At 36.1% G+C, this 23,755-nt stretch overlaps 1 protein-coding gene across 5 annotated transcripts in view; it reads left to right on the plus strand.

The window, feature by feature from the left end:
- SYT4 (synaptotagmin 4) overlaps window positions 1–23,755 on the plus strand; it is a 60,258-nt gene that overhangs the window by 14,900 nt on the left and 21,603 nt on the right. Inside the window, exons 2-3 of one of the 5 annotated variants that reach the window (XM_081563181.1) lie at window positions 16,764–16,905; window positions 17,305–17,399. The exons of 2 other annotated variants lie outside the window; for them this stretch is intronic. In XM_081563181.1, the coding sequence (XP_081419307.1) occupies window positions 16,825–16,905; window positions 17,305–17,399 (176 nt within the window). In that variant the 5' untranslated portion in view covers window positions 16,764–16,824. Of the gene's footprint in view, window positions 1–16,369; window positions 16,402–16,763; window positions 16,906–17,304; window positions 17,400–23,755 lie in introns of those variants that run through there. 2 more of the 5 variants (XM_081563182.1, XM_081563183.1) reach the window with 2 other exon arrangements.

Here is a 23,755-nt window from a genome sequence, read left to right on the forward strand (position 1 = left end):
TCTGCTGTCCATGAAATTCTCCAGATGAATATATTGGAATGGGTTGCCTTTCCATTCTCCAAGGGATCTTCCCAAACCAGGAATCAAACACAGGTCTCCTTCATTGCAGGCAGATTCTTTACCATCTGAGCCACCAGGGAAACCCCTTATTTCTCTCTCTCTCTCTATCTTTTATCTATCTGTGTCTCTATCATTTATCTACAGTCGAGTAAATGAGCACATGTTTATTTAGAAAGTTAAATATTTATAGGTTCCAAATAAACTAACATTAAACTGAAGTTCTAATTTTGTATATGAGGGCTTCACACATTTGGTTGACAAACTGATTTCCAAGGGAAATTTAGATGGTCCACTAATAGATAAGCCATATCAAAACAATGGAGGTTGTCTAAATATAAATTACTGTACTTGTCTGATTTATAAAATATAACCAGTGAAATGTTTTTGAGAAATTAAACAATGTCATCATATGCTTTCACAAATCTAAAATCTGATTCTATTTCATTTCTTGTAGACAAAAGACAATTATAATTTTAGAAAAAATCTAAATATCTAGACTAAGAAGGTTATAAGCATTTCTAGGCCGGAAGTCATGTTGTTTATCAATCTTTCTCTCAGAATGTCTTGTACAAAATAGATGACCAATAAGTTTTTTTATTTAATTGAATAACCACCAGGAGGAAAGTTTGGGACAGCCAGATTCTAGGAGATTTTAAAGACATTTTTAAAAATCCCCCCTAAAAAACAAAGCAACCCTGAAAGAGAAAAATGGAGCTGGAAGAATTAGGCTTCCTGATATCAAACTATACTACAAAGCTATGATAAGGAAAACAGTATTATACTGACAAAAAAATAGATATACAGATTAATAGAACAAGATAAAAAGCCAAGAAATCCACGCACCTATGGCCAATTAATCTACAACAAAAGATGCAAAATATACAGTAGATAAAAGACAGTCTCTTTAAGAAATGATGAGGGAAAAACTGGACAGATGTATGTAAAAGAATGAAATTGGAAAAATCTCTAACAGCATGTACAAAAATAAAATGTACAAAAATAAACTGCACAATGTCAGGCTTTCCTGTCCTTCACAATCTCCTGGAGTTTGCTCAAACTCATGTCCATTGAGTCCATGATGCCATCCAAACATCTCCTCCTGACCTCAATCTCTCCTAGTATCAGAGTCTTTTCCAATGAGTCAGCTCTTCAAATCAGGTACCCAAAATATTTGAGCTTCAACTTCATCATCAGTCATTTCAATGAATATTTAGGGCTGATTTCTTTTAGGATTGACTCTGATCTCCTTGTTAAAAGCAAACAAACAAACAAAAAACTAAAAATGGAGTTACCATATGGCCCAGGAATCCAACTCTTGGATATATATCTAGCGAAAATTATAATTTGAAAAGATACAGGCAGCCCAATTCTCATTACAGCTCTATTTACCATAGCCAAGAAGACATGGAAGCAACCTACATGTCCTTGGACAGGTGAATGGATAAAGAAGCTGTGGTATATGTATAAAATACTCAGGCATGAGAATGAAATAATGCCATTTGCAACAACATGGATGAACATAAAGCTTATCATATTAAATGAAGTAATCTGGAGAAAGACAAATATCGTATAATTTTGCTTACATGTAGGATCTAAAAAACAGATACAATTTTTTTGTACTTACTTACAGAACTTATTTATAGAACAGAAATAGATCCATAGCAATGTGAAGCAGAATTATGGTTACCAAAGTTGAGAGAGAGGAGGATAAATTAGGAGCTTGTTATTAACATATACACACTACTATATTTAAAATAGATAACCAACAAACACCTACTCTGTATCATAGTGGACTATACTCAGTATTTTATTATAACCTGTAAGGGAAAAGAATCTGATAAGGAATATATATATATGTATGTATGTATATGTATATATATAGAGAGAGAGGCTAATAGTGAAGTCACTGAGCTGTGTCCAACTCTCTGCAACCCCATGGACTGTAGACTGTCTGGCTTCTCTGTTCATGGGATTTTCTAGGCAAGAATACTGGAATGGGTTGCCATTTCCTTCTCCAGGGGATCTTCCTGACCCAGTGATCAAACCTTGGTCTCCCTCATTGCAGGCAGACTCTTTACTGTCTGAGCCACCAGGGAAGCCCATATATATATCCAAATCACTGTGCTGTATACCTAAAACTAATACAACATTGGTAATCAACTATAATTCAATAAAAAGAGTATAAAATACATTCCAATATAATAATATACTCTAAAATACATTCTAAAGTAATAATAAATTAAATTAACAAAAAATAAAAGTTTCTGAGCTAAAAATGGTAGAAGAGGTAGAGAGTCATTACAGAGGAAAAATACAGTTAGCTCTGCTGGGAAGTCAGGGTGTCATCAGAATAGCCCATGCATATCTATAACCATAATTTTATTGTTACTCTGGGATTTGGACAGTAAACAGAGATACTTATGAAGTCTCATTTTGTGAACAAAATATCTCTTCCTTAAATGAACCAGAATGGTGCAATTATGTTCCTTTCCTTCCCAGAAAAGGATCAAATTACAGTTAGAGCTCCAAGATAGAAGCTAATAATGTAATGGAAGAGATCTGTTTCTTTTCTTCTTCCTTTCCAACTGTGTCTCAGCGATATGGCAGTTTGTGACTTAATGTGAATGTGAATCTCTTTGTTTCCTGCAGAGCTTCCAGGAAATGACTGACACACCCTCTTCTTTGTTGTGAAAAATAAGAAATGACCATTCACCTCTGCCTATAAATCTGTGTGTGTGCCAAGTCACTCAGTCACGTCCAACTCTTGCCACTCCATGGACTGTAGCCCTCTAGGCTCCTCTGTCATGGGCTTTCTGAGGCAAGAATACTGGAATGGGTTGCCATTTTCTCCTCCAGGGTATCTTCCTGACTCAGAGATCGAGTCTACATCTTAAGCATCTCCTTCATTGGCAGGTAGATTCTTTTGTAAATCTGCTAGCAGGCAAATTTGTTTCATAAGATCAGTTCAGTTTAGTCGCTCAGCCATGTCTGACTCGTTGGGACCTCATGGACTGCAGCAAGCCAGGCTTCCCTGTCCATCACCAACTCCCAGAGCTTGCTCAAACTCATGTCCATTGAGTCAGTGATATTATCCTACCATCTCATCCTCCCTTATCATCTCATCCTCTGTTTCATAAGATAGGGCTAGAATTTTATAGTCTTAAGAAAATAATAGTTTCAAGGAATAGTGAACAAGTTTTTTCATCTACTTCTCTTCTCTTGTAAAAATGAGTGATAGTTCTATTAAATATCTTCTTGCCTAACCAAGAAGGCAAACAATGTGTCACAAAGACACATTGCTTTTCCTAGAAGATATTGCACCTTTGTCTACCAGCCTGGCTGTTCTGTCGATAGGACTGAGGAAGATAACGTGTTAGAATCTGAGTCCATTCTACTTTCTGAACACAGATTCAGAATCCTATTTCCTATGGTGGAACTAGCTAACTCCAGAGGCCAAGTATGAAAGGTAAAAAGTGTCATGTCATTTTTAATTGTATATAGGCTGTAATATAAAGCTTTGTGTCATTTTAATGATTTTAAAACCACCTGCAATGTAGTAGTAGGACCTCCTTGGTGGCTCAGACTATACAAAAAAAAATCTATCTGCAATGCAGGAGTCTTGGGTTCAATCCCTGGGTCAGAAAGATCCCCTGGAGAAGGGAATAACTACCCACTCCAGTATTCTTGCCTGGAGAATTGCATGAATAGAGGAGCCTGGCCAGCATATGAGAACACTTTGCATTTCTTAGAATTGAGACTCCTATTCCCCAATAATATTCTATATTACAATTTCAAAATATAAAACACCATCTCCATGTCCCTATTATATGACAAAGAAAATGTTAGTTGATTGCAAACTCTCTTTTGCCCTCTATTTTTTCAGGACATTCTTTAAATGTTATCCTTTATTAACGGTAATTAAGGGATTAAAGGTAATCCCTTATTACCCTGTCCCCCAACCTACTACCACTAGCCAGAATATATGCTCCAAGACAGCAAGTCCTTTTGCCTAATTTGTTGACATCTGCCTCCTCAATACTTAAGACTGAGCCCAACACTTAATAAAAGTGTTTTGAATAAATTATTCTCCTGTTACTAATAATGGCCAAATAGGTTTTATCCTACAGAAAATGAGTCCCATTGAGATGAATTCCATTCTGTTCTTGCCATGGGCTTGCCTTAGTCTGGGAGAAAAAAATGGTCTTTTTTACAATACTCTCAAAGACACATAGGCGCTAGCTGGTTCTGCACTGGAGACCCTGAGAAGAAGTGAATAGCTCATTATTTTAGCACAATAAAAAACTGTGGAGCTGGGGGTGGGGAATGGATTTTGCCTGATTTCACCCATGCTCTCCCCATTCTGTGAAAAGCAAGTATTTACTTTTTGGCTAATGTTCTATACCTAATTCAGAAGTATATTGTGGTGAGAGTGGCAGTATTTCTCTTTGAAAACTTAACTGGAGCTCTGAACTCTCTCTGGACACACACACACACACACACACACATTCTTTGTACACAATTTATAAGATTTGAAAGAAGACCTGGAACAAAGATTAGGAATTGTTGCTTTAGTCATTATTTCTGTATAGTCATTATTTTTGCTTGCTGTGAGCTAATTTGGAAATTGTATCAGAATACCTCTCTTTTCTAATAAACATGTGTACTTGAGAGCTGGGCTGTAAAGAAGGCAGAACACCAAAGAATCGATACCTTCAAACTGTGGTGCTGGAAAAGACTCCTGAAAGTCCCTTGGACAGCAAGGAGATCAAACGTGTCAATCTTAAGGGAGATCAACCCGAATATTCACTAAAAGGACTGATACTGATGCTGAAGCTCCATTATTTTGGTAATCTGTTGTGAACAGATGACTCATTGGAAAAGTCCTTGATGCTGGGAAAGATCAAGGACAGAAGGAGAAGAGGGCGTCAGAGGATGAGATGGCTGGATGGCATCAACAATGCAATGAACATGAACTTGGGCAAACACCAGAAGATGGTGAGGTACAGGGAGGCCTAGTGTGCTGCAGTCCATGGGGTCACAGAATTGGACACAGCTGGATGACTGAACAATAGCAACAACACTTGATTTTAATGTGGAATCTACAAACAACTTTAATTTTTCTCACTAGGTAAGAAGCATTATGGTTAGTATTCTATGGTTCTATACCTCTCTTGTCCCCTGGTCAACTCTTGATACTTATGCACTTCTACAATAAGCACTGAAAAGTATGTTTGTCAAGATAAATTTTATCAGAGCATTGATAATTTTGTGGAAAAAAAATGGAGTGCAATTGATTTAAAATGTTAGTTTCAGGTTTACAGTATAGTGATTCAGTTATGCTTACACATATACTCCTTCTCTTTTGTATTATTTTCCCACATAGATTATTACAGAATATTAAGTAGACTTCCTGTGCTATACTTGTTCTTGTTGGTTATCTATTTTATATATAGTAATGCATGTATCAGAGAAGGCACTGGCGACCCACTCCAGTATTCTTGCCTGGAAAATCCCATGGATGGAGGAGCCTGGTAGGCTGTGACCCAGTGACTTCACTTTCACTTTTCACTTTCATGCATTGGAGAAGGAAATGGCAACCCACTCTAGTGTTCTTGCCTGGAGACTCCCAGGGATGGCGGAGCCTGGTGGGCTGCCATCTATGGGGTCGTACAGAGTAGGACACAACTGATGCCACTTAGCAGCAGCAGCAGTGTATGTATGTTAATCCTATCTGAATTTATCCCTTCCCCCCAACTTTCCCCTTTGGTAACCTTAAATTTGTTTCCAAAATCTGTGAATCTGTTCCTGTTTGTACCTAAGTTCATTTATATCATTTTTTTTAAATTAGATTCCACATATAAGTGATATCATATGGTATTTTCTTTTTCTATCTGATTTGCTTACTACGATAATATCTAGGTCCATCTATGTTGCTACAAAAGGCATTATTTCATTATTTTTTAATGGCTAAGAGGTTTTCAATTTATGTATGTACCACACCTTATTTATCCATTTAGCTGTCAATGGACAGACATTTAGGTTGCTCCCATGTCTTGGCTATTGTATTGTAGTGCTGCAATGAACATTAGGGTGCATGCATCTTTGAATTATAACTTTCTCTGCATGTATACTCAGGAGTGGAATTTCTGGATAATAAGGTTGTTCTTTGTTTATATTTGTTTTTATTTTCATTATTCTAGGACATGGGTCCAAAAAGATAGTGCTGGGATTTATGTCAAAAAGTATTCTGCCTATGTTTTAATCTAATTGTTTTAATAGTGTCCAACATTACACTTAAAGCTGTGATCCATTATAATTTATTTTTGTGCATGGTGTTAGAGGATGTTCTAATTTCATTCTTTAACCTGTAGCCCTGCAGTTTTTCCAGCACCACTTATTGAAGAGATTGTCTTTTACCTATTGTTTATTCTTGCCTCTTTGGCCATAGGTTAATTGGCCATAGATGTGGGTTTATTTCTTTGTTTATTTCTATCCTATTGTATTGAACTATATTTCTGTTTCTGCCCACTACCATACTGATTTATGACTGTAGCTTTGTGTCTGAACTCAGGAAGCCTGATTTCTCCAGATACAGTTTTCTTTCTCAGGACTGCTTTGGCTATACAGGGTCTTTTGTGTTTCCATACAAATTGTATTTATTTTTTGTTCTATCTAATTCTGTGAAAAATGCCATTGGTGGTTTGATAGAAATTGCGTTGAATCTGTAGATTACCTTGGATAGTATAGTTATTTTGACAACATTGATTCTTCCAATCCAAGAATATGGCACATCATTTCATCTGTTTATATCATCTTCAGTCCCTATCATTAACATCTCGTAATTTTCTGAGTACAAGTCTTTTACTTCTGTTTTTTTTGTTGTCATTAGAATTGAAAATGGGATTGTTTCCTTGATTTATTATTCTTATCTTTTGTTGTTAGTGTATAGGAATCCAAGAGATTTCTGTATGTAAAATTTATATCCCGCAACTTTAACAAATTCTTTGATGAGCTCTAGCAGTTTTCCGGTAGTAAACAGTGACAGTTTTGCTTCTTTTCCAATTTATATTTCTTTTATTTATTTATTTATTTTTCTGCTCTGATTCCTATAAATAGGACTTCCCAACTATGTTGGATAAAACTGAAAAAAATATTTTCCTTGTTCCTGAATTTAGAGGGGATGCTTTCAGCTTTTCACCTTTGAGAAGGATATTCCCTGTAGGTTTATCATATGTATGGCCTTTATTATGTTGAAGTAGGTTCCCTATATGCCCAGTTTCTGGAGAGGTACTATCATAAGTGTATGGTGAATTTTGTCAAAAACTTTTTATGCATCTATTGAGAGGATCATGATTTTTATTCTTCACTTTGTTAATATTGTCTGTGACACTGATTAATTTGCAGATATTAAACAACTGAGCTTTCCTGGTGGCTCAGATGGTAAAGAATTCACCTGCAATGCAGAAGATCTGGGTTTGATCCCTGGTTGGGAAGATTCCCTGGAGAAGGGAATGGTTATCCATTCCAGTATTCTTTCCTAGAGAATTCCATGGACAGAGGAGCCTAGCAGGCTATAGTCCATGGAGACACAAACAGTTGGACATGACTGAGTGACTGACATTACTAAAGAATGCTTGCATCTCTGGGATAAGTCCCACTTGGTCATGGTGTAGGATCCTTTTAATGTATTGTTGGAATTGGAGCGCTAGTGTTTTGCTGAAGATTTTTGTGTCTATGCTTATCAATTATATATGTGTGTGTGTGTATATATATATATATATATATACACACACACACAGATATACATACACACATATATATACATACACTTGGAGAAGGAAATGGCAACCCACTCCATTATTCTTGCTTGGAAAATCCCCATGGATAGAGAGCCTGGTTGGGCTACAGTCCCTGTGGTCACAGAGTCGGACACGACTGAGCAAATTCACTTTCACTTTCATACATACACATGCATGTATTTTACTGTTGTATCTTTGCTTGGTTTTGTGTCAGGGTAATGATGACCTCCTACAATGAGCAAGGGAGTCTTCCTTCATCTGAAATTTCTTGGACACTGTTCAGAAGGATAGGCATTAACTCTTTTTAAGTGTTGATAGAATTCACCTGTAAGGTCTTCTGGTCCTGAACTTTTGTTTGTTGGAAATTTTTAAATCATTGTTTCAATTTCAGTACTTGTGATTGATTTGTTCATATTTTCTACTTCTTCCTGGTTCAATTTTGGAAAGTTGTACTTTTCTAGGAATTTGTCCATTTCTTCTAAGTTGTCTGTTTTATTGTATATAGTTGTTTGTAGTAATCTCTTATGCTCCTTTGCATTTGTGTGACATCTGTTGTAACTTCTCCTTTTATATTTCAATTCCATTGATTTGATCCCTCTCTTTTTTTTTTCCTGATGAAACTAAAGACTTATCAACTTGTTTACCTTTTCAAAGAATCAGCTTTTAGTTTCATTGATTTTTTTTCTATTGTTTTTTTCATCTCTATTGTACTTATTTCTGCTATAATCTTTATAATCTATTTTATTCTATTAATTTTGGGTTTTGTTCATTTTTCTTCCTCTGATTTCATTAGGTGTAATGTTAGGCTGTTTATTTGAGCTTTTTCTTGCTTCCCAAGATAATATTGTATTGCTATAAATTTTCCCTTTAGAACTGCTTTTTCTGCATCCCTTAGGTTTTGAATTGTTGCATTTTGTTTTCATTTGTCTCTAGGTAATTTTTTAATTTCTTCTTTGATTTCTACAGTGATCTATTGGTTGTTTAGTAAAATAGTTGTTGCATTCATGTTTATTTATTTATTTATTTTACATTTTTTCCTGTAATTGATTTCTAATTTCATAGTGTTGTAGTTGGAAAAGATGCTTAATATTATTTCTATTTTCTTAATTTTACCAAGGTCTGATTTACTTACTCCAGGTTATATCCTGGAGTAAGTTCCATGTGCACTTGAGAAGATAGTATATTCTGTTGCTTTTGGATGGAATGTCATATAAATATAATTTACGTTCACTTGGTCTAATGTATCATTCAAGGCCTGTGTTCCCTTATTGATTTTCTGTCTGGATGATCTGTCCATTGATGAAGGTTGGGTGTTAAATTTCCCCACTATATAAATTTATCCTTATTTTGCTGTTGGCACTTGCTTCATATGTTGAGGTACTCCTATGTTGGGTGCATATATATTTACAATTGCTCTATGTTCTTTTTGGATTGATCTCTTGATCATTGCGTAATTTCCTTCTTTGTCTTTTGTAATGGACTTTATTTTAAAGTCTCACATGTACCCTGATGTTCATTGCAGCACTATTTATAATAGCTAGGACATGGAAGCAACCTAGATGTCCATTGACAATTGAATGGATAAGGAAGTTGTGGTACATATACACAATGAAATATTACTCATCTGTAAAATGGAATGCATTTGAGTCCATTCTATTGAGGTGGATGAACCTGGAACCTATTGTACAGAATGAAGTAAGTCAGAAAGAAAAAGACAAATACTATATTAATTCATATATATGGAAGTTAGAAAGATGGTAACAATGATCCTACATGCAGGGCAGCAAAGGAGACACAGATGTAAAAAACAGACTTTTGGACTCAGTGGAAGAAGATGAGGATGGAATGATTTGAGAGAATACCATTGAACCATGTACATTACCATATGTAAAACAAATGACCAGTGCAAGTTCAATGCATGAAGCAGGGCATCCAAAGCTGGTGCTCTGGGACAACCCAAAAGAATAGGATAAGGAGGGAGGAGGAAGGTGAGTTCAGGATCGGGGAACACATGTATACCTTTGGCCAATTCATGTTGATGTCTGGCAAAAGCTGTCACAATATTGTTAAGTAATTATTGTCCAATTAAAATAAATTAATTATTTTTTAAAAAAGTCTCTTTTGTCTGATATGAGTTTTACTACTCCAGCTTTTATTTGATTTTCATTTTTCCATCCCTTCACTTTCAGCTTGTTTGTCCCTAAATCTAAATTAGGTCTCTTGTAGACACTATTTATAACAGTTTTATTTTTGCATTCATTCAGTGAGTCTTTGTTTTTTGAACAAAAAGAGCATTTAACCATTTAGTTTTAAGGTAATTATTGATTTGAATGTTCCTATTGCCATTTTGTTAATTGTTTTGGATTTGTTTCCGCTTTTCTTCCCTTCCCATTTTGTTCACTTCTTGTATCATTTGATGACTAGTGTTGTTTTTGTATTGCTTTTTCTGTGTGTCTGTTTGTATCTACTGTAGATTTTTGGTTTGTGGTTCCCAAGGGGTTTTGGAATAGTGATATCTATATATGACTTCCCTGGTTTCTCATTTGCTAAAGAATCTCCCTGCAATTCAGAAGATCCAGGTTTGATCCCTTGGTCAGGAAGATCCTCTGGAGAATGAATGGTTACATATAGACAAGTGAAGCTAAGTTGCTGGTCTCTTAAATTCCAATGCATTTCCAATATCCTGCATTTGTACCCTTACCATAATAGATGGTTTTGAAATCATATTTGTATGTGGATGATTTCCTATCTTTACTTTTTGTTTGCCTTACCAGTGAGCTTTCCCATTCATATTTGTTTGTTTGTTTGTTTCTAGTTATGGCCTTTTCTTTCCTGCCTAGAGAAGTTCCTTTAAGATTTGTTTTAAATTTGGTTTAGTGGTGCTGATATATCTTAGTTTTTGCTTGTCTGTGAGTTTTTTGATTTCTCTGTCAAATCTGAATGAGATCCTTGCTGGGGGTAGTATTCCTGGCTATAGGTTTTCCTCTTTCATCCCTTTAAATGTGTTGTGCCACTCCCTTCTAGCCTGCAGAGTTTCTGCTGAAAAATCAGCTGATTCCATTATGAGGATTCCCTTGTGTGTTATTTGTTGCTTTTCCTTTGTTTCTTTTAGTACTTTTCTTGTCTTTGATTTCTATCAATTTGATTAGTTTGTGTCTCAGCATATTTTTCCTTAGATTTACCTATATGGGGATCTCTGCACTTCCTGGACTTGAATGACTGTTTTTTTTCTCATGTTAGCAAAGTTTCCAGTTATAATCTTTTCAAATATTTTGTCAGTCTCTTTCTCTCTCTCTTTCTGTCCCCTCTGGGACCCCTGTAATGTGAATGCATGCTGGTGCACTTAGTATTGTCCCAGAGACCTCTCAGACTTTCTTCATTTCTTTTCATTCTTTTTTTTCTGTTCAGGGGCAGTGATTTTCATCACTCTGTCAACCATGTCACTTATTTGTTCTTCTATCTCATTTATTTTGTGATTTATACTTTCTAATGTATTTTTTATTTTGGTTATCACATTGTTCATCTCTATTTGTTTATTCTTTAAGTACTCTAGAGAGCATCACTAAATTTTAAGGAAACTCTCTTTTTGTCTGAAAAAGCATAATCATGATGTCAGCCTTCTGACAGGTAGTTCCAAATATAGACAACCCAGTGAGCTTCATTAATCATAAAATGGAGGGGTTACACCTAAGTTTAATTTATAAATTTAGTTTTAAATCTCAGTAGAAAATTTCGGTGTTTGAAATTCTATTCATTAATGCATTATCATTTAAGTTTGAAAGCTTTTATTTTGTTCCTAGGATCTAAAATTGATAAAATGATAACAAATTTTAAATATCAAAATACATTTATGAGCTGGACTTATGATCTTAAAACTTGCCTTACTGACCTAATAACTGATTAGAAGTACATTTAGACAAGCAACTCACTTTTGATTTAAAAAGGAAATAAGAATATTTTCTACAGAACTTCATTGAGAAAATCTGCTCCAAATGATAAATAATATCACTAAGAAAATTGCTGCTTAAAACCTTGTTGCAATTTTATGTAAGGCCTTTTAAAAACTAGCTATTCATTCAAAAAGAGAATAATTGTATGAGCTTCTTACTAGTCTAATTTTTGTTTGAATCACGATAAATGACTACTTTCATAGTGGCATTTCCTGGGTAGCTTCATTTTACTCATATGTAAAGACCATTTCCTGAACAATAGCCACTTAATTAGCCTATATCTTAAGCAGTTCATGGATTTTTTTTTACTGTGTATTTAAATCTATTCAATGCAAAGTTGTAATATAGCATATAAAATGAGAATAAGTGCTTTAGCAAAGTTTTTTCTACTAATCAGAATAATTATGCTGTTTTCCTCTTTTGTTTCTCTAAATACTGATTGTGCTTCCATCCTGACACAATAGCTTATATCTCGATGCATTATTAATTTAAGCATTAAAAATTAAGGCATTTTAAAAGCAAAAATCTAATTTTGGTTTTTGAAAAAAGAAAGCATCATAATCCATAATTAGGGACAAAAGCTGTTATTGTTTTCTTATTGTAGTCAGAAATAAATATTATAACTACATTGTTTGCTCCTAAGTACAGTTTAATAAACTCTGTCAGCAAAAAATGTGAATATATTTTTTGTTTAAAAATTAGTTGCTATTAATTTCTTAAGTATTTGAAAAACTTATATTTAAATCAAACTCTAAGATAAGAGCTTCATATTGCCCTGCATCCTTTGGTCCCAAATAATTCTCCCTCTCTAGAAAATCATAATAACTAGGATAACAGAAATCTAGTTGATTAACGTGAAAGACAATCATGCATGCTATGTCAGTCAGTTATGTCCAACTCTTTGTGACCCCATGGACTATAGCCCACCAGGCTCCACTGTCCATGGAATTTCCCAGGCAAGAATATTGGAGTGGGTTGCCATTCCCTACTCTGAAGACAGGAGGTAATTGATTGGAAATGCCATTGTTCCCATACTTGGGACCATCTCATCTTATTTTGTTCTTCAATAGTGTATTACTTATTTTTGAAACTTTCTTATTTTGTATTGAGGTATAGTTGGTGGATGGGTCATGGTGGAGAGTTCTGATAAAAACACAGTCCACTAGAGAAGGGAATAGCAAACCACTTCATCATTCTTGCCTTAAGAACCCCATGAACAATGTGTAAAGGTCAAAAAGATACGACACTAAAAGATGAACTCCTCCCCATGTTGGTAAGTGTCCAATACGCTACTAAAAAAGAATGGAGAAATAGCTCCAGAAGGAATGAAGAGGCTGAACTAAAATGGAAATGATGCCCAGCTCTGGATATGTCTGGTGGTGAAAGTAAAGTCCGATGCTGAAAAGAACAATACTGCATAGGAACCTGCAATGTTAGGTCCATGAATCAAGATAAATTGCAAGTGGTCAAACAGGAGATGGAAAGAGTGAACTACTACATTTTAGGAATCAGTGAACTAAAATGGATGGGAAAGGAAGAATTTAATTCAGATGATCATTTTATCTACTAGTGTGGACAAAAATCCCTTAGAAGAAATGGAGTAACCCTCATAGCCAACAAGAGCCTGAAATGCAGTATTTGAGTGCAATCTCAAACATGACAGAATGATCTCAGTTCATTTCCAAAGCAAAGCATTCAAATCTATGCCCCAATACTATTGCTGAATAAGCTGAAGTTGAACAGTTATGTGAAGCACTACAAGACCTTCTATAACTAACACCAAAAAAAGATGTCCTTTTAATCATCGGGGACTGGAATGTAAAAGTAGGAAGTCAAGAGATACTTGGAGTAACAGGCAAATTTGGCCCTGGAATACAAAATGAAGCAAGGCAAAGGCTAACAGTTTTGCCAAGAGAACAAACTGGTCATAGCCAACACCCTCTTCCAACAAAATAAGAGACTACTCGATACATGGACATCACCAGATAGTCAATATCAAAATCAGATTGATTCTATTCTTTGCAGCTGAAGATGGAGAAGCTATAGATGAAGATACAGTTAGCAAAAAACAAGACCAGTAGCTGACTGTGGCTCAGAGCATGAACTTGTTATTGCAAAATTCAGACTTACATTGATAAAGGTAGGAAAAACCACTAAGCCATTCGGGTATAACCTAAATCAAATCCCTTATGAATATACAGTGGAAGTGACAATTAGATTCAAGGGATTAGATCTGATAGACAGAATGCTTGAAGAACTTTGGACAGATGTTCACAACATTGTTCAGGAAGCAGTGATCAAAACCATTCCCCAAAATAAGAAATGCAAAAAGGCAAAATGGTTGTCTCAGGAGACATTACAAACAGCTGAGAAAAGAAGAGAAACAAAAGGCAAAGACTAAAAGGAAAGATATATCCACCTGAATGCAGAGCTGGAAAGGATAGCAAGGAGAGATGATAAAGCCTTCTTAAGTGAACAATGCAAATAGAGGAAGATAATAGAATAGGAAAGACTAGAAATCTCTTACAAAAACACCAAAGGAATATTTCATGCAAAAATAGGCACAATAAAGGACAAAAATGATTTGGACCTAACAGAAGCAGAAGATATGAAGAAGAGGTGGGAGAAATACATAGAATTACACAAAAATTCTTAATGACCTGAATAACCACCATGGTGTGACCTTTCCTAGTGCCAAACATCCTGGAGTGTGAAGTCAAGTGAGCCTCAGGAAGCATTGCTATGATCAAAGCAAGTGGAGGTGATGGAATTCCAGCTGAGCTATTTCAAATCCTAAAAGATGGTACTGTGAAAGTGAAGCACTCAATATGCTAGCAAATTTGGAAAATTCAGCAGTGACCGCAGGACTGGAAAACTCAGTTTTCATTCCAATCCCAAAGAATGTTCAAACTACCATACAATGACCCTCACTTCGCATACTAGCAAGGTAATTCTCAAAATTCTTCAAGCTAGACTTCAACAGCATGTGAACCAAAAACTTCCAGATGTAAAAGCTGGATTTAAGAAAAGCAGAGGAAGCAGAAATAAATTGCCAACATCCACTGGAGCATAGAAAAAGCGAGGGAATTCCAGAAAAAAAAAAATCTATTTGTGCTTCATTGACTACACTAAAGACTTTGACTGTGTGGATCAAAAAAATCTGTGGAAAATTCTTAAAGAAATGGGAATGCTAGACCACCTTACCTGTTTCCTAAGAAACCTATATGCAGGTCAAGAAACAACAGTTAGAACTGGTCATGGAACAACAGACTGGTTCCAAATTGGGAAAGGAGTAAGTCTAGGCTGTATATTGTCACCCTGCTTATTTAACTTCTATGCAGAGTACATCATGTGAAATAGCAGGCTGGATGAAGCACAAGCTTGAGTGAAGATTGCTGAGAGAAATATCAGTAACCTCAGATATGAAGATGACACCATCCTTATGGCAGAAAATGAAAAGGAACTAAAGAGCCTCTTGATGAATGTGAAAGAGAAGAGTGAAAAAGCTGGCTTAAAAGTCAACATTCAAAAACTAAGATTATGGCATCTAGTCCCATTACTTCATAGCAAATAGAAAGGGGAAAATGGAAAAAGTGACCCCAAGATCACTGTGGATGGTGACTGCAGCCATGAAATTAAAAGATGCTTTCTCCTTGGAAGAAAAGGTATGACACACCTAGACAGCATATTAAAAAGCAGATACATCACTTTGCTGACAAATGTCAGTATAGTCAAAGTTATGGTTTTTCAATTAGTCACGTATGGATGTGAGAGTTGGACCATAAAGAAGGCTGAGTGAATGAGTGAGTGATAGTTGCTCAGTCATGCCTGACTCTTTGCAAACCCGTGAACTGTAGCCTGCCAGGCTCCTCTGTCCATGGAATTCTCCAGGCAAGATTACTGGAGTGGGTTGCCATTGCCTTTTCCAAAGAAGGCTGAGCACCGATGAATTGGTACTTTTGAACTGTGGATTGGAGAAGACTCTTGAGAGTCCCTTGAACTGCAAGGATATTAAACCAGTCAATCCTTAAGGAAATCAATCATGAATATTCATTGGAAGGACTGATTCTGAAGCTGAAGTTCCAAAGCTTTGCCACCTGATGCAGAGATCCGACTTATTGGAAAAGACCCTGATGCTGGACAGATTGAAGGCAGGAGGAGAATGGGACAACAGAGGATGAGATGGTTGGGTGGCATCATCCATTCAGTCAACATGAATTTGAGTGAACTCTGGAGGTATTGAAGGACAGGGAGGCCTGGTGCTGCAGTCCATGGGACTGCAAAGATTCAGACACGACTGAGTGACTGAACAACCTAACTGATTAACATAATAAATAGATTCAGTTGAATAGCAAATGGACTCAGCCATACATATGCATGTATCCATTCTCTCCCAGACTCCCTTGCCATCTTGGCTGCCCCATAACATTGAGCAGAGTTCCATGCGCTATACAGTAGAGCCTAGCTGGTTATCTATTTTAAACATAGCAGTGTACATGTCCATCCCAAGCTTGCTAACTATCTCTTCCTCCGATCCATCACCCCGGCAACCATAAGCTCATTCTAGAAGTCTGTGAGTCTGTTTCTCTTTTGTAAGTTCATTTGTATCATTTCTTTTTAGATTCTATATATAAGTGATGCCATACCATATTTCTCCTTCTCTGTCTGACTTAACTTCTGTTCGTGTTACTGATTATTGATTGCCTGATTTGTAGGGTGGAATGGTAGCTTGCTTATATGGAGATGAGATCATCAAAAGAACATTCTCCAGTGAATTGTAATATAAATGGACACTAATTTAAAAGTAAAATCCAAACAGGTTATTCAATCACTGTTACGTGGAGACTCTACCTCAAATTTCTATGTATTCCTTGACTGTAGGTTAAGACAACTTTTCCTCTAACAGGGCCTTGAGGATATCATGGGGTCATCGCGTTTCCATTTGCCTTTACAGCCGTGTTCCTTATGCTCATTTTTTGTGAATTGAACTCCGCCTCGAAGTAATTTCGTTCTTCATGTTTGAGCTTGAAGGCAGAGGAATACATTGGAGTGAATTTACATTCAATCAATGTTTATTGCTTATACAAAATGGTAAGGTAAATATCTAATTGCAACTTAACTAAAAGATGCTAGAATCCTCCCAAATTCTCATACAGGTACAACTGGAGAAGAAATGAGTAAAGGTACACCCCAAAGGTACAACCTTAGGGTTTCTTAATAGAAATCAAATGAGAGCTGTTAAAAAACATCTGGGGGTACCAATGCCTCTTCTTCCAATTTCAACGTCTTTATCACCCATATACATAGAGCCACAGCTTTCTAGGCAATATGTAGCACATATGTCACTCCAGATAGTAAGCAACTTTAGCAAATATATGTTGCTGCAAGAGAGTAAATTCTATATACTTCTGTAGCTGAAAGCTTTTTATAAAAAAAATTAGTTGATTTGAGCATTGGATATTCAAATCATTGTACTTACCTTATTTGCATTCCAGAAAGCAGAACTTTTCAGCCCACAGCTATTTCAGACAACTACTTCTCTGCTTCTAAGTCCAGACTGGGGGCCATATGTACTGCTTGAGGTTTTCTGGTGAGCACATATATTATTACTCTGCTACAGCTTTTCTTAGCTAAGAGATAGCTAAATGAATTTTCAGATGTTGAAACTGGATAGTAGGAAAAACAAAACCAAATAAAATGAGGAAAATGCACATTATTATTATTATCATTATTATTTAACTCATATTCTGCAACAATATCTTAGATGCAGCCTCAGTATTTTGAACCATCCACCAGAGTGATATCAGCTAAATAAGGATGGAATCATTTATGCTGTATTAAGAGAGTAAGGATAAAAACATTTATGCTGTATTAAGATTGCTGGGAGAAATATCAATAACGTCAGCTATGCAGATGATGCCAATCTTATGGCCAAAAGTGAAGAGGAACTAAAGAGCCTCTTGGTGAAAGTGAAAGAGGAGAGTTAAAAAACTGGCTTAAAACTTAGCATTTAAAAAACGAAGATCATGGCATCTGGTCCCATCAGTTCATGGCAAATAGATGGGGAAACGATGGAAACCATGACAAACTTTATTTTCTTGGGCTCCAAAATCACTGTGGATGGTGAGTGCAGCCATGAAATTAAGACGATTGCTACTTGGAAGAAAAGCTCCATGACCAACCTAGACAGTATTAAAAAGCAGGGACATTACTTTTCTGACAAAGATCCATCTAGTCAGAGCTATGGTTTTTCCAGTAGAAATGTATGGATGTGAGAGTTGGAACATAAAGAAAGCTGAATGCCAAAGAAATGATGTTTTTGAACTGTGGTGTTGGAGAAGATTCTTAAGAGTCCCTTGGACTGCAGGGAGATCAAACCAGTCAATCCTGAAGGAAATCATTCCTGAATATTCATAGGAAGGACTGATGCTGAAGCTGAAGCTCCAATACTTTGGCCACCTGATATGAAGAACTGACTCATTGGAAAAGACCCTGATGCGGGGAAAGATTAAACACAGGAGGAAAATGGAATGACAGAAGATGGGATGGTTGAATGGCATCTCTGACTTGATGGACATGAGTTTGAGCAAGTTCTGGGAGGTGGTTGATCTTTGTTTTCAGAAAAATTGTTTGTGTTATAACTTTATGACTTTGGAAAACATACGAGCTTGAACATATGTTTTCAGGAAAACTGTGCTTCTCTTACTGTGACCAATAATTTGATAAATTATGTCTTTATAAACAAAGATAAGCATTTATTGATTTATTAAATTTTATCAAGCACCTTCGAAGAACACAATACTGTGAGACTAGATATCATTTACTAGAAAAAAAAACTGTAAACAACACAAAAAGAAGGAGATTAAACAATACATTTCTAAATAACCAACAGATTACTGAAGAAATCAAAGGGAAATCAAATGACAATGAAAACACGACAATTCAAAACCTATCAGTTCAGTTCAGTTGCTTAGTCGTGTCTGACGTTTTGTGACCCCATATACTGCAACATGCCAGGCCTCCCTATCCATCACCAACTCCAAGAGTTTACTCAAATTCATGTCCATTGAGTCAGTGATGCCATCCAACCATCTCATACTCTGTCATCCCTTTCTGCTCCCGCCTTCAATCTTTCCCAGAATCAGGGTCTTTTCCAGTGAGTCAGTTCTTCACATCAAGTGGCCGAAGTATTAGAGTTTCAGCTTCAGCATTAGTCCTTCCAATGAATATTCAGGACTGATTTCCTATAGGATGGACTGGTTGGATCTCCTTCCTATCAAAGGGACTCTCAAGAGTCCTCTCCAACACCACAATCCAAAAGCATCAATTCTTCAAGGCTCAGCTTTCTTTACAGTTCCACTCTCACATCCGTACATGACTACTGGGAAAACCATAGCTTTCACTAGATGGAGTTTCCTTGCAAAGTAATGTCTCTGCTTTTTAATATGCTATCTAGGTTGGTCATAACTTTTCTTCCAAGGAGCAGGCACCTTTTAATTTCAGGACTGCAGTATCATCTGCAGTGAATTTGGAGCCCCCCAAAATAAAGTCTGTCACTTTTCCCACTGTTTCCCCATCTATGTGCCATGAAGTGATGGGTCCAGATGAAATGATCTTAGTTTTCTGCATGCTGAGTCTTAAGCCAACTTTTTCACTCTCCTTTTTCACTTTCACCAAGAGGCTCTTTAGTTCTTCTTTGCTTTCTGCCATAAGGGTGATGTCATCTGCATATCTGAGGTTATTGATATTTCTCTTGGCAATCTTGATTCCAGCTTGTGCTTCATCCAGTCCAGCATTTCTCATGATGTACTCTGCATATAAGTTAAATAAGCAGGCTTACAATATACAACCTTGATGTACTCCTTTCCAGATTTAGAACCAATCTGTAGTTCCATGTCCAGTTATAACTGTTGCTTCTTGACCTGCATACAGATTTCTCAGGAGGCAGGTAAGGTGGTCTGGTATTCCCACCTCTTGAATAATTTTCCACAGTTTGTTGTGATCAACACAGTCAAAGGCTTTGACATAATAGTCAATAAAGCAGAAGTAGATGTTTTTCTGGAACACTCTTGTTTGTTTATTTGTTTTAATGATTCAATGGATGTTGGCAATTTGATCTCTGATTCCTCTGCCTTTTCTAAATTCATCTTGAACATCTGGAAGTTCATGGTTCATGTACTGCTGAAGCATGGCTTGTAGTAATTTGAGCATTACTTTACTAGCATGTGAGATGAGTGCAACTGTGTGGTCGTTTGAATATTCTTTGATATCGCCTTTGGGATTGGAATGAAAACTGACCTTTTCCAGTCCTGTGGCCACTGCTGAGTTTTCCAAATTTGCTTACATACCGAGTGCAACACTTTCACAGCATCATCTTTTAGTATTTGCAGTAGTTCAATTGGAATTCTATCACCTCCACTAGCTTTCCTCGTAATGATGCTTCCTAAAGCCCACTTGACTTCACATTCCAGGATGTCTGGCTCTAGGTGAGTGATCACAACATCGTGATTATTTGGGTTGTGAAGATCTTTTTTGTACAGTTCTTCTGTGTCTTCTTGACACGTTGTCTTAACATCTTCTGCTTCTGTTAGATCCATACCTCTTCTGTCCTTTATTAAGCCCATCTTTGCATGAAATGTTCCCTTGGTATTTCTAATTTTCTTGAAGAGATCTCTAGTCTTTCCCATTCTATTGTTTTCCTCTATTTCTTTGCACTGATCACTGAGGAAGGCTTTCTTATCTCTCCTTGCTATTCTTTGGAACCCTGCATTCAAATGGGTATAGCTTTCCTTTTCTCCTTTGCATTTCGCTTCTCTTCTTTTCATAGCTATTTGTAAGTCCTCCTCAGACAGCCATTTTGCTTTTTTGCCTTTCTTTTTCTTGGGGATGGTCTTGATCCCTGTCTTCTGTACAATGTCACGAACCTCCATCCATAGTTTATCAGGCACTCTGTCTATCAGATCTGGTTCCTTAAATCTATTTCTCACTTCCACTGTATAAGCGTAAGGTATATAATTTAGGTCATACCTAAATGGTCTAGTGTTTTTCCCTATTATCTTCAATTTAAGTCTGAATTTACTAATAAGGAGTTCATGATCTGAGCCACAGTCAGCTCCTGGTCTTGTTTTTGATGAGTATATAGAGCTTCTTCATCTTTGGCTGCAAAACATATAATGAATCTGATTTCGGTGTTGACCATCTGGTGATGTCCATGTGTAGAGTCTTCTCTTGTGTTGTTGGAAGAGGGTGTTTGCTATGACCATTGTGTTCTGTTGGCAAAACTCTATTAGCCTTTGCCCTGCTTCATTCTGTACTCCAAGGCCAAATTTGCCTGTTACTCCAGGTGTTTCTAGAGTTCCTACTTTTGCATTCCAGTCCCCTATAATGGAAAGGACATCTTTTTTGGGTGTTAGTTCTAAAAGGTCTTGTAGGTCTTCATTGAACCGTTCACCTTCAGCTTCTTCAACGTTACTGGTCATGGCATAGACTTGGATTACCGTGATACTAAATGGTTTGCCTTGTAAACAAACAGAGATCATTCTGTCATTTTTGAGATTGCATCTAAGTACTGCATTAGGACTCTTTTGTTGACTAGATGGCTGCTCCATTTTTTCTAAGAGCTTCTTGCCCACAGTAGTAGATATAATGATCATCTGAGTTAAATTCACCCATTCCATTCCATCTTAGTTTGTTAATTCCTAAAATGTTGACGTTCACTCTTGCCATGTTCTGTTTGACCACTTCCAATTTGCTTTGATTCATGGGCCATATTCTAACACACATATACAGAATCTAGAAAAACAGTAACAAAGAATTTATTTACAGTGGAGCAATGGAGAAACAGACATAGAGAACAGACTTATGGACATGGGGAAAGGGAGGGAGAGGGAGAGCTGTATGGAAACAGTAACATGGAAACTTACATTACTATATGTGAAATAGATAGCCAGTGGGGATTTGCTGTATATCTCAGGAATCTCAAAAAGGGTCTCTGTATCAACCTAGAAGAGTGGGATGGGAAGGAATATGGGAGGGAGGTTCAAAAGGGAGAGGATATATGTATACCTGTAGTTCACTCCTGTTGAGGTTTGATGGAAAACAAGAGAAAAAGAAAAAAAGAATGAAATAATGGCATTTGCAGCAACATAGATGGACCTAGTCATACTAAGTGAAATAAGCCAGAAAATGACAAATATCATATGATGTCACTTATATGTGAAAGATAAGGGAAAATAGATAAAAATAAATTTATTTACAAAACAGAGATAAATTCACACATGTAGAAAACAAATTTATGGTTACCAAAGAGAAAATCAGAGGAGTAATAAATTAGGAGTTTTGTGTTAATATGTACACATTATTATATATAAAACAAATGACAAATCAGGACCACTATAAAAGCAAACAAAAAAACAAACAAAACCTCACATATTCTCAAGCTCTGGATATTAGGATTGAGATGTCTTTGGTTGCCATTTTTCTGCCTACCACAGTAAATAATCATCAAATAAATCAACTACAATGATGTAACTTCATAGGAATGAACTGTAGCCACAAAACATTAAATGGAAATGCTTATCCTGAAAATATTATATATAACCCGATGTCCTTTTTATAAAATTAAAAGCATTTAAAATGTATGTATTTAAAATATACTGAAGCATTTTAGAAATGTGACTTTAGGGCACTCTAATGGTATTGCCAAAAGAGATTGATGGGACTGGAATGAGCAAGATGAAATTTTGGAACCTCTACAATGATGCTTCAGAAATAATTGATTTTGTCTTGCTCATCATGTGAGTTTTAACAGTAAGCCTATTCTCTGTGACGTGAAACATTTTATACATCTCATAGAAAATTTAAAACAATATTATTGCCATACAGGACACAAATACATACATTAAACTTTACATATGCAACTCTATATATAGAAATGATTGTTAGAAAATAGAAAAGTAGATTAATTAATTTGAAAGCAATGATCTGGATTTTCAAAGTCAGGCCGTACAGCATCATCTTGCTGAGTGCTCACATTGCATTTTGGTGCTTTTCTCAGTGAAACTAATCTAATTTAGACCTGAGTAGATGGAGTTATAGATAAGATTATGATTGACTGGTTTTCAACTTAGTGTTTTCCCTTTGAATAGTCATACACAGGAGAATATCTCCATATTACAGCGTGAGAGGTAGGATTAAATGGGACAATGTGCTAACTCTCTCTTCAGCACATCTGAACACAGTTTTATCTGTACTAGTAAGAATTTCAGAAACTGTGCAGGAAATCATTTGTATGTTTAAGAAGCAAGATATTTAGTTCAGAGTGGAGGTATCAATTTAAATTACTGGTCACTTAAGAGGTCTGGGCATCCCTAAATTATTTTATAATGTCTTGTACACATAACATATGTCATGCTTTTCAGTGTTTTCTAAGATCCATTATCTTATTAGGACTAGCTAGTGATCTTTTATGATGATTGGCAAAGCATAATTAGTACCATAGTACAAATGAGGATGCTGAGATATGGCAAGACTAAATACTTCATATGAGTTTAAACCTCATCACCATCTGATGATAAAGTTCATACTAAAATTCAAGTCTTCAAAATTCTAGCTATATTATTTAATATTTGTTACAACGAATACCAAAATTTATAGTAGTTTGCATATGATAAAAGTTTTTCACTTAGGGTCCAAAGTAAGTCCTCCTAATTTGCCAATTTCCTCCAAGTGCGAATTAAGGACACAGAATTTATCAGTAGCTTTTAAAGACATCATTCCTATCTGCATCAAGCAAGTATAAGAGAAGAGAATGTGGAAGCTTTATACAGTCCAGACCCAGAAGTGGCATGCATCATTTCCACTCACGTTAAATTTGTAGAACTCAGTTTAATTCCCCCCCCAAACTGGGAAATGTCACCTAGTTATGTCCCCAGGAAGAAAAAACTG

Source organism: Giraffa tippelskirchi, chromosome 14 (genome assembly GCF_054371585.1).
Source record: "Giraffa tippelskirchi isolate mGirTip1 chromosome 14, T2T-mGirTip1v1.2.pri, whole genome shotgun sequence".
NCBI lineage: Eukaryota > Metazoa > Chordata > Mammalia > Artiodactyla > Giraffidae > Giraffa > Giraffa tippelskirchi.